The 12762-nt window shown below is 37.3% G+C and overlaps 1 protein-coding gene across 2 annotated transcripts in view; it reads left to right on the forward strand.

Moving 5' to 3' along the window:
- The window catches only part of LOC137044566 (pro-neuregulin-3, membrane-bound isoform), a 430521-nt gene that overhangs the window by 326163 nt on the left and 91596 nt on the right, over positions 1-12762 (forward strand). For both annotated transcript variants that reach the window (XM_067420621.1, XM_067420620.1), the window contains exon 3: positions 3479-3552. In XM_067420621.1, the coding sequence (XP_067276722.1) occupies positions 3479-3552 (74 nt within the window). The remainder of the gene's footprint in view (positions 1-3478; positions 3553-12762) is intronic.

A 12762-nucleotide genomic window follows, 5' to 3' on the forward strand; every position in this document is an offset into this window, starting at 1 on the left:
TAGTCATATGTAGATTTTCATGGGGATGATAATTGTTAACGCCAGATTGGACAAGGCTGTGCAAATTCTATGACTGTTTTTATTAGGAAACATGAGTCGTAAAAACATTTCCCTTTGAATCATTTGTCAATTTACATAAGATTGGTTTTATAGACAATTCACATAGAAATACATAGAAAAGCTCTGCTTGTGTTTGTGAATGAGACCCAGTGAATTGTTGCTGGTGTACTTAATATTTTGACTGGGAAAAGACAATTATTCAAATGTATTCAAAATTATTCAATTTCATCAGTTTTCTGTGGTTCTTCTGGTAAGAAGGAATAAATCGGAATGATACAGAATGAAAGTCTGCTCCATGAACACAGCAACAAATTATGTGTAACAGTGCTTAATTTGTACATGACAAAAAGAAAGACAGTTACACTGAAAACAATTCACTTCAGAGTATTCAAGGCTTGGGAAATGTTGTGAATTATTCAAGTTAGTTAGGACTGACACTTATGTTTTTGCAAGTTCCTGACAGACTGTCAGTCTGTGATGTTTTTTCCTGTGTTGGGGATTAATCCTAGCCTAGAAATCTAGACGCACCCTAGTGGCAGCAAATCTTGCAGCCAGTGTCGTCTAGCCACTCTCCATTGACTTGTGAGCTGGAAAAACTAAACTCTGGTTGGGCCAATCACATCATGCATAGTAGAGTCGGTGGGTGGGCTTAACATAATGACGGCAGAGTTGCAGAGTTTCCGCGGGCTACTTGTAAACAAAGAAGCTGGCGAACGGCGGTCTTTCGAATCGGCTTTGGCCGCGACTCTGGAAGACTTGGAGTTAAGCTTTTCTTTGAGAAAAGAACAAAGAACGGCACTGAAGTCATTCTTAGTAAGGGAAGATGTGTTTGGAGTTTTGCTGACCCGAAACGGCGAAAGTTTAATCTATCAACTAGCTCTGCTTCAGGTTGTTCTGGTTGGTTGTAGCGCTATCCAATTGTGTGCAGAGGGAGTTTGAAAGACAACCGTTTATCCCGCCCCTCGGATTGAGCCCTGTCAATGGTGAGTTCCCAGACTCAGCATCTTGATGTGGGTCTGGCTTGTCAGGCATTTAATGTGTTACACAAGTAGGTGCATATGTTTATGAGCAATATAATATATTATTTAACCGATTTATTCAAATACCGTTTAATTCTGTAACAATACAGGTGGCTGTCTTTATTAATGACTAATTCAATTATTCATTCAGCTGATTCATTCAACTCACTGATTCATTCAAGGATAAAACACCACCACTGTTTGTGCTGCAATGCGCTATTATGGCTTCATTTTGAACAATTGTCATTGGCAGAGGGGAAAAAATAGCACGTTTGTTTGTTTGGTTTACATTGTTAAGGCATATATGAACACAGCAATAATGCTCAGATTCACACCAAAGTAACCAGCCCAAGATTGCCTGAACAAGGTGGCCTCGGTCCGATTGAAAACAAACTCTGGAGCAGTTCACTTGTAGTAAAAAAGCAGGAAATGGGTTACGTAAAAAGCAGCAGTGTCTAAATCTTTGGGAGAGTACATTACTTCTTATGGCAGATGAATAACAGTAACAAAGAACACCTCTTTGATACTGTTGCATTGAAAGAATGCGAACGAATCCTTTATTTCTGCTTTACATGTTAGAATTTATTCCCTGTTTTGGAATAAAGCAAACAATCAAAATACCCTAATATGTTCTTGTTTATTGAACTATTATTATTATTTGCGTTGCTTCTTTAGGGGCTACACAGAATGCAAAGAGAAACTGTTGAGCCAGCCAAATGCTTTATATTTATTTATGTTGTATATAATATCAAAACAGATTCTGTCTTTTAAAATGCATTTTTTTCAGTCTGGAATTTGTATAGTATAAGCATTATGCAGCATTAAACTGAGTACTTGATCCTCTGTAAAAGGATGAAATGCGCTGTGTAGCCAACAAAGGCTTATGCTATCTGTCGAGGCTTGTGCGCATGGCATATGCATATGCTCTGTTTGTACTATGCCATTTAGAGCCAGGGACATTTTTCTTTGTCACATTGCTCTCCTGCCTCAACCAGCTGTAAGCGGGATTAGCCTCCAGTGTCTTTGAAAAGTCAAGAAGTGAGGGAAAAATGAGGATAAAGTGATGACAGGGTGGAGAGAGAGCGAGGAAGAGCGAGACAGGCATAAACACATGGGCAGTTACATGAGCAAGAGAGCCAAAGAGAGAGCAAACAGCTTGGCTGGGAGGGACATGGCATGCATATTTCATATATAAAAGACAAGCATTTCATTTCCATATTTAGTGAACACTGAGAAGACTTATTTGAGCAGTCAGAGCTTTGCTGAAGTAGAAAATCAGCAAACTCGCTGTGCCCATGTATTTCCAAATCAATCTACTGCCATCTGCAACAGATGCGTGACATGACACGTCTGGATTTCCCATCTGATTTCCCGAAAACCCTCTAACATTTTTCACTTTGATTGGCTTATCTATGTCTAGGAGTTTTATAGTTATGAGATGCACTGGGACCGTCCTGGCCTCGTGTTTTAATTAAAGTGGTGTGATGGCTTAGTGGTTTGAAAGAATATTCCAGGTTCAATAACAGTTAAGCTCAAACAATAGCACCTGAGACAATGTTGATAACCACAACAAATAATTTCCACCAATCTGGATCACAATAAGGTAATTGCAGCCAGTGTAATTTTAATATCATTCAAATATAATGATCATATTCATATTTTTTTTAATTAGTCTTTATTTTCATATTTTCATTTTTCATTTTTTTTTCGGTTCAGCTTGAGAATGTTTAGTTCTTAACTTTGCATTTTAGTTAGTTGCCAAGACAAAATTTCTCATTTTAATTATTTAAGGGTTTTTTTCAGCTTTAATTCAGTTAAAGAATATCAGTTTTAGTTAACAATAATAGCATTGCTTACAATGGAATGGGCCTGTCTAGAAATGTTAAATTACTAACTTTTGCTGCATTTATCCCTACAAGGTACAAGTCAAGCACAGCTCTTAACCCCATTGAGACTGTCCCTAAAATACATCACTTTCGTTTCACACTTGCATATAATTATATAGAGTAAATTGAAATGCGTATTTGGCATGCTGTCCGGAGGGAAGGGACTTCCACGAGCTCGTACTTGGTTAGAACTAAAACAGCAAAATGTGGAGAAAGGGTGGTGAGGCGACGATGATAAACTGTCAACAGAACGGATGTAAGACTGCTGCGTATATATATATATATATATATATATATATATATATATATATATATATATATATATATATATATATATATATATATATATATATATATATATATATACCTCTTTGTTGATTAGCTGAGTGCTCTCCACCTGTGTCAATTTTCTGAAAGCCCTCCTCCCGTATCTTTGTTAATAAACATCGTTAAAAGCATCTATTAAATGACTTTTTACTAAATGTGGCTTTTTGTGTGTGTGTCCCAAATCAGGTGTAAAGAGGGTTTCCAGGGCATTCGCTGTGACCAGTTCCTGCCCAAGACTGATTCCATCCTGTCTGACCCAAGTAAGTGTTCTTTCATTTTGCTTTAATGAGTCAGATGCATGTAGACGCACACATTTTTACTCTTCAGTGTCTAGTTAATAGAAAATACCACATGTATATGTATTATACAACCCTTTTTTGCGCAGGGTCACTGATGTGAATAAAGAGAAATGGCAGTATAACTTTCAGTTTCTAAACCAAATGAATGCTTAACCTCCGTAAACCATAATGCATTTATACATTCATTTGCCAATAACAACAAGGCTTTGCAGTTTGCAGTCTTACAGACACTGTTGTCATAGAAACCTTGTCATTACCAAAGTGTCATAACATTTTCATATTTTCCTGACAGGAACAGATTTCAAAATTTCCCCACCCACTCAGCTAATGGCCGTATATTCACATGCGTCTACCAAACCTGAATGTTTCTTTTCTGAATGATGTATACAATTTCCTCGAATAAGGCAATTATATTGTGTGCTTGCATGCATACATTATGCATATAAATCATACAAAAGGATGTTTTTTTTTTAAATGTGTTTTCTGTGGCTTAGGGTTAGGGGAAACAATATATAGTTTATACAGTGTCCCCATAAAACACGGCAACCCCAAGTGTGTGCGTCTGTGTGTGCATGCGTGTGTGTGTTTGTGTGTGTGCGCGTATAGGTGATTACATGTCATGTGCAGTGAGTAAGCTCACTTGATGAGTCACAAATGGAGCATGATTATGAGGGGTTTTGTTTGTTGACCTTCTCATACAGATCTATCAGTGCCATTTTTTATAAAGGATAATAAAATGAGCTGCTCAAGAATTTGCAGTGTGCACATAGTAATTGGTGAAAAATACAAAGGCGATCTCACCAGCGAAGCACACATATTTGTATTAAACAAAAACACATACATCCACACCAAAATGCCCACTTATCACATGATCATTTTTTGTTACTATTTTATTTACACAGACACACACATATACTAGACATACAGATATAACTAAATATAGCTCAGGCTGACATATGCATTATGAATTCTATTTAAAAAGTAAGATTATTCAGACTCTTAATATGTATTAAATGAAATGATTTTATTTCGAGAAATATATAAGGACACATAACAAAGGCAATAAAGAAGCATATTGATTAGTCAGTACAACTGGTTAAATTCATCATACTATGACATCACAATTCCAACTATTGCTCGAAAAGGAGAGGGTAGAAGAAAACTTATTTAAGCCCATCAATACAATTATTGATATGCAAGTAAGAAATATGTTAATTTATTATACACATATTATAAAACAAGGAGCCATATAGGCCTATATAGAAATGAGGGAAAAACTAAATGTGTGTAAATGTGTTGACATTTTTATATATATATATATATATATATATATATATATATATATATATATATATATATATATATATATATATATATATATATATATATATATATATATATATATATATATATATATATGGCTGCAGGGGCAATGCTTGGGCTTTAATACGTTTTATTAAAGTTATGTAGTTTTTACCTAAAACCTACCCATTAGCCCCCGGTTCACGATTCCCCCATTCAAGCATTCCATAAAATGGGTTAAAACAGCTCACCATTTTGTAGGATATTTGATTCACATTCACAACGGACAATCGTGACCTAAATATGATTTTCATTTACAATAACACATCCTAAAACGTGGCATTATTAACTTTTCGCGCCATCACTCAAGTGTGCACTCAAGCTCAGAGGGTCTCCATTCTCGGCTCATGTCGTGTCTGACTTGACCAGACTCGACCAGACCGTTTGAATCAATGAGTTGTTGAGATCAGATCGGTCTGATTCACGGAATTAACCAATCAGTATGCTTTGCAACCCTATTTAACAGGTTAATTGAAAAGTGTCCGCTTGTTCACAAATTACACATCGCTCACACCTCAGAGTGGGTAATGGTTTCTTCAGTTCAAAATAATGATGAACAACAAATGTAGTGGAGTAAAACGTACAATATTATGCTTTGGCATGTAGTGAAGTAAAAGTAAATGTTTACCAAAATAAAAAATATAGTAAAAATGCTTTGTTACTGTATATACGTACAGTGATATATACTGATATACACAGTATAGTGCATGTGAGACCTGTTCTGGCAAAATTAGTAAAAAATAAAATAAATGTATGATTTTTTTTAATCTGACTGAGCTACACCTGTTTGAAGTTGATAGTCAGCAAAGTCAGTTTTGAGGAAAATCTAATTCCAAAACAAAATCACCTAGCAACCATACCTTAAAATCCCTGATAATAACTTGAACATATAAGACTTGAACAAATAATAATTTGACACACTCCAAGTCAACATCAAATACCTTTTTTTCCCATGATACCACAATTGTTTGATTAACAGTAATGAAACAGACAGTATATATATTAAGACCTACTGTATCACATGGATCAATATATTGTTACACATCACGTTTTCCCCAACAGTTAACCAAACATTCTCTTAAGACATTGGTGAATACTTGCCAAGACAGATATATTGAAATACTGTAATTCTGTATGTGTGTATATATCAGGATCACATGCTGTCTGAGGCGTCTTTGTGTGCATGCTTCGGATCTGTCAGTCAGTGTAAGATTGTTTTCATGAATAAAGGAAATACTCCTCTCAAAAAACATACAAATAAAGATACTTTTAGATGTTTAATTGCTATTTGGAACATTGGGATCGCCAAATGAGGGCTTACTGAACACATTTTTGTGAATAACTTGTGAATAATAATTTGATTATTTTGCATGTAGCTCAAAATTATCCTGTGTGTATTCCAACTCATCTTGCCAGCACAGGTTGCGATAGATAAATAGATAGACAGATAGATAGATAGATAGATAGATAGATAGATAGATAGATAGATAGATAGATAGATAGATAGATAGATAGACAGACAGACAGACAGACAGACAGACAGACAGACAGACAGACAGACAGACAGACAGACAGACAGACAGACAGACAGACAGACAGACAGACAGACAGACAGATAGATAGATAGATAGATAGATAGATAGATAGACAGACAGACAGACAGACAGACAGACAGACAGACAGATAGTCAGTCAGTCAGTCTATTTCTGTTTCTTCTACTTCACTTGAAGGTTAGTGAACAACACTGTAATCTTCAGAATAGCACCCTGACAGAGTTTGGCTAAGATTTGCACTAGAAGTCTGCCAAGTCTAAGCCACTTATTATCACTTTTGGCACAAAGACAAGGAGCCACCTATTGGACATACAAAAAAACTGAATTAAGCACAGTCGAGTAACCAATTTCAGACATGTCACAACAGCAAATTATTAATAATGAGCTTACCACTCAATTCAGACAATAATAGCTCTGTTGAAGGAAAATTTAGCACCCTGTCAAATTGCTATTGTGTAATAAAAGCTGCACACATATTGTATGTTGAGCAACTAGACACAACACTTTGGTTTATACGTATGACCCTCTACACACAGGACACAAACATACTGCAGGGTGACATAACGTGCTTAAAAATTCAGATGACACTCTTGGCTGTTTAGATTCACATGATCTTCATCAGCACAGACAAAAAAGTAGACAGGCTTTCAGAGTTTAAAGTTTTAGATGCCAGTAATGGGTTCACTGACAGGACAGGCACACACCGCCGCTCTTAAAAGCAACATTCACAGAGGACGGGGACATCCTGGGTCACCGTGTCCTTGAGTTAGATGGGCAGGCTTTCATCACACATCTCTCGAACCTTATTTCTTTTACAACGTGTCTCTATCCCTCCATGTTCTGTCTGATGATCTTCAATTAGATACAAAATTACAACTGATACTGTACAAAATGAATTCTGTCATCATTGACCTGATCCTCAAGCCTTCATGACTTACTTCCTTCTGTTCAATACTCTTTTTGTAGCCTGGATGCCAGCCGAACTTAGCTCCGCCCACAATTTTTTTATGTTGGGCAGTTCGGTCTGGCCTCAATCCATAGAGGAAAACTGTTCGGACCAATGAAATCATCAGGGCGGGCTTTAGACGATGACGGACAGATGATCAACAGTAACGTAATCATCACGTCATCAAAGGGGATTGGATTATATTTGTTCAAATCCTAAACGGAGAGCTTCTTTGTATATGCATTTACCATAGCAATTTCCCTAAAAAATGATGATCATGTTGAAAAAAAATGGTGTTTGGGGGGTAAAATGTGTGTTATTTTGGCAAGGTTGCCTGCTAAAATTCACAGTCTATGTTGAGATATGACAATGCGTCGCTTCGTTGCTCTGATTGGTTGTAGGTCTATCCAATTGATGTCTTTCCTGGTTCGGTTGAAACACGCCCCATAATCACAGCCCAATGGAGCAGTTTCAGAGCCCATCAGGCTACTCTTTTTGTCTATAAAAGGAAAATCATTGGGTGACATTGGGCCTCATTTGCTTTCATTGTGTGGAATTTATATATATATATATATATATATATATATATATATATATATATATATATATATATATATATATATATATATATATATATATATACCATATACCATATACCATATATTGTGTTGCACAGTAGAAATACATTTATGGCGGTTTAGAGTTATTTATTTATTTATAAAAATGTAATTAACTATTCTTTTAAGTATTATTTTTTGGATAAAGTACTATTGAAACTGAACACTTCCACTTTTACTCAATTGCATTTTAAAGTGTAAAACTTCATGAAGAGAAATTTAAAGGTTTCCATGACCATATTCACGGTTAAATTTGAGTTAAGCTCGACAAAATCAGTGGCCTGCGGTTTATTACCAGAGAACGGCATTTCAGTTCATCCCTCAATTTGTCAAACAGAACAGGAAATGTGTTTATAGTAATGCTCTTACAATGAAGGCATAAGAGGCAAAATAGCCAGAGGGTTTGAAAGCAGTATATTTTTGAAATTGCAGATATAAGATTTTAGTTTGTAATTTTAGCTGTAATTTGTTATTTCTTTTCGGTGGGGCTACTTTTGGTGAAGGAGCTGCAGTTATGTAATTTCTTTGGGTAGATTTGGGGTTTATGATTAGTAACGTCCTATCCTTTTTTGGTATCTTTGTGGGGTAGGATGCACTCTTCTTCCGTCTACATTCTTCTACCTTTTAGTTGTATCCAACCAACTCATGTCTAACAGTGTCATATGTATTTATCAAAGCACCTGACCCAGGGATAAGAAGAACATGCTGAATTATCACAATCAGTTTTTGGATTGCATCAAGATCAAACATTTGAAAGGCAAGGCTGCACTCCAAGTGAATTAAGTTTGTTCATTCCATGGGAAGACAACGCCAGACACGCATGCAGTCTCTGAATATGATTTATTTCATTGTGTTGAGTCTACAAGATCAAAATTTCATGTTTACGGATACATTTTTTACTGTAGTTAAAGTTAAAGGGTTAGTTCACCCAAAAATGTATTTAATGAATTACTCACCCTCATGTCGTTGGACACCCATAAGACCTTCGTTTATCTACGGAACACAAATGAAGATATTTTTGTTGAAAGCTGATGGCTGAGAAAGGCTTCAGATAGGCCTCCATTGACATTCAGTATATTTCCACTGACCCACTCACGAGACCCATAAAGGCACTAAAGACGTCGCTACAAAGCCCATCTCACTACAGTGGCTGTACAATAATTTTACAATGCGACGAAAATAGTTATTGTGCGCAAAAAAATCCAAATAACGACTTTATCCACCGAGTTATTGACGTGAACTCGACGCATGTGCGAGAATATGACGCAGATCCGCCGTTTGTCATACATGACCCAGAATTGAAGAGGAGCACCGCTATCTCGTGAGTTCACGTCCGAGACCTACACGGAAGAAAATAACTTGGCAGATTAAAAGGGGGGGTTGCCAGTAAATAATTGCACAAACACCAATAAATTCACGAGTGCAAACCATTGTAAAACACCTTGCATGATTAATTTATTCATTTCATCTGAGAGGGAAACTCATACAAATGCATGTGCAATAAGGTCAGCCACAAAAAATTACTCTGTCCATGCCTTTTCAGCGCTAAGTTTTCATTGCATGTCTTTAGTAAATCCTGACAGTAGGTTTTGTGTGGCGCAAGCTGTTAGTAAATCTGGCCCTTTATGTGAATGTGCTCGTAATGCCTTCAGTTGCCATTGTGCATTTAAAGAGAGAGAGAGAAAAATAACATGAACAGGCACTAAACTTTGTTTTTTATCCTTTCACCCTTCTTACTCTGACTGAAATGGCAACTAGTTTAGTAAAGGGTTATGTTTGTGTTCAAAGCCATATTATGCTGCTACTCTGGCTTAGAAAAGAAAATAATTTTCATATTATCTTTTCCCTTCAAGACTTTTGCACTTTGATGTACTGAGGGTTTCAAAATGTTCTTAAAGTCTTAGATACATATTTCTCTCTGACACCTCGTCGTTTGATTTTGTCAGAGCAAAAAGTGCATGTGATTTGATCGGGTGTCTATTTTCCTTTCATCATCATCATACAAGCTGGGCAAGGAAGCAATTGGAGTATTGTTGGGGCAACACATGAATGGATTGCAGTCTCTAGAGCCAATTTACCTTACCGCCTTGGAAAGTATAACACAAGCGTAAAGGGAAATTTTATATTGATTGCTGCAATTCATCTGTTTAGACCCAGTGCAATTCTGCATGTTCACACTGGATAAAATATTAATCCAGGTCTTAAGTAATGCTTCCAGATGGTCCATTTACAGTGAGATAGATCTTGACAGCACACCTCATAATAAAGAATGTGGATTGTATGCTAACATCACTGCATATTGTCACAGGGCTTGCTATGTGGCAGGTCTCCTTGGAAACCTGCCATGTAGGCAGGGTTACAAGGGCTATGTTTCTTCTCTGCGTACCTTGGCTGAGAATTGCATGCATGTAGCGAAGCTAATTTTTAACCTGTTGAGCTTCTATTAGCTACCTGCCTGAAGATGGTCATCTTTTTTGCATTTTCCTATGATAACTCAATTTAGCATCCATCTGGCATCAATTCAGAAGAATGTCAGGAGTGATCAAAGCATCTGATTTACAGCAATCATGTACGACATGATTTATGCACTCAGGGTTTAATACACATCGCCGCTTTGTGCCGTGTATATTTCTATTCCGCTTGATTGACAGTGACCTATTAGCTCTCAATTTCACGCGTCTCTGAAGGGACCTGCTGTTTATTTGTGGAGTTATCTGTTTGTTATTGTTACTTTGAGAGCCTCTTCTAATTTCAAAGCTTTACCAGAGCAGATCCCTTATTTTGGTTGTCCAGATTCCCTGCTGATCATGATGTCTGTTTACTGAAAAGTGAGTCAGTGGTTATTAGCAGTCTCTTTGTGATGATGGCTCTTCCAGAGGCAGCAGGTGAGAAGGGGTAAGTAATTGTCAGACTTGCTGATTAGAGTGGGTTTTCACGGCCTTTGGGCTCCTTATATTTGAACGATTTCGGCTACAAGAGCTTCTTGTCATTATTTCAGCCTCTCCTTCTAGATGACAGTGTTAGGCCTTTTGTAACTTTTCATTTAAAGGGCAAGTCACAGGCATGATTAGTTATCAAAGACAGTGGCATCGTGTTAAAACGCGATTCTCTGTGCAGCAAATTATGTAAATCGAGCCGATATAATTTCTCTGTAATCATCAGGAAATGTCACCCACAAGATTTATTTCTTTATTAGATAGCTTGTGATTCGATTCAATTGTTGTAGTGTCAAATGTACTTATATTTTTCCCATTGAAATTAAATTTGCTAAACAGTAAGAACAAAAGTATTGCAGGCTTTTACTAAATTCTATCAAAATTTTTGGTTCAATGTAAATTAAATGTCATACCAGAGTCATATCATATGAAGCCGTTTTGGCCTAATGGTTAGCAAGTCAGACTGGTAACCTGAAAGTCGCAGGTTTGATTTTTAATACTGGCGGGAAACAACTAAGGTGCCCTTGAACAAGGCGCCTAACTCCCAATCGCTCCCCAGGCACCACAGCAAAAATGTCAGCCCTCTGCTCCGGGTGTGTGTTTATGGCTATGAGTTACCATACTTGAAATTCCCTTTAAATCCCTTATAATCATCATTGTCAGTCAACTACTCTCTTTTGTGGCCTAGCATGAGAATGAGCTACTTTCAAGCATGTTATTATATCCCACGATTGTGATTTGTGTAAATAAAGTTATTCCCTTTAAAATACATAATTAAAGGAACACGATTTAAATAGATTGGCATGATTGTCGAATCCATTCAGCCGATCTCCTGGTCTGGCAGTAGAACTTTTAGCATAGCTTAGCATACACTCACCTAAAGGATTATTAGGAACACCATACTAATACTGTGTTTGACCCCCTTTCGCCTCCACAACAAGGTGCTGAAAGCATTCTTTAGAAATATTGGCCCATATTGATAGGATAGCATCTTGCAGTTGATGGAGATTTGTGGGATGCACACCCAGGGCACGAAGCTCCCGTTCCACACATCCTAAAGATGCTCTATTGGGTTGAGATCTGGTGACTGTGGGGGCCATTTTAGTACAGTGAACTCATTGTTATGTTCAAGAAACCAATTTAAAATGATTCAAGCTTTGTGACATGGTGCATTATCCTGCTGGAAGTGGCCATCAGAGGATGGGTACATGGTGGTCATAAAGGGATGGACATGGTCAGAAACAATGCTCAGGTTGGCCGTTGCATTTAAACGATGCCCAATTGGCACTAAGGGGCCTAAAGTGTGCCAAGAAAACATCCCCCACACCATTACACCACCACCACCAGCCTGCGCAGTGTTAACAAGGCATGATGGATCCATGTTCTCATTCTGTTTACGCCAAATTCTGACTCTACCATCTGAATGTCTCAACAGAAATCCAGACTCATCAGACCAGGCAACATTTTTCCAGTCTTCAACTGTCCAATTTTGGTGAGCTTATGCAAATTGTAGCCTCTTTTTCCTATTTGTAGTGGACATGAGTGCTACCCGGTGGGGTCTTCTGCTGTTGTAGCCCATCCGCCTCAAGGTTGTGAGTGTTGTGGCTTCGAAAATGCTTTGCCTCATACATTGGTTGTAACTAGTGGTTATTTCAGTCAAAGTTGCTCTTCTGTCTGCTTGAATCAGTCGGCCCATTCTCCTCTGACCTCTAGAATCAACAAGGCATTTTCGCCCACAGAAATGCCACATACTGGAT

This window comes from Pseudorasbora parva, chromosome 17 (assembly GCF_024679245.1).
Source record: "Pseudorasbora parva isolate DD20220531a chromosome 17, ASM2467924v1, whole genome shotgun sequence".
Lineage (NCBI taxonomy): Eukaryota > Metazoa > Chordata > Actinopteri > Cypriniformes > Gobionidae > Pseudorasbora > Pseudorasbora parva.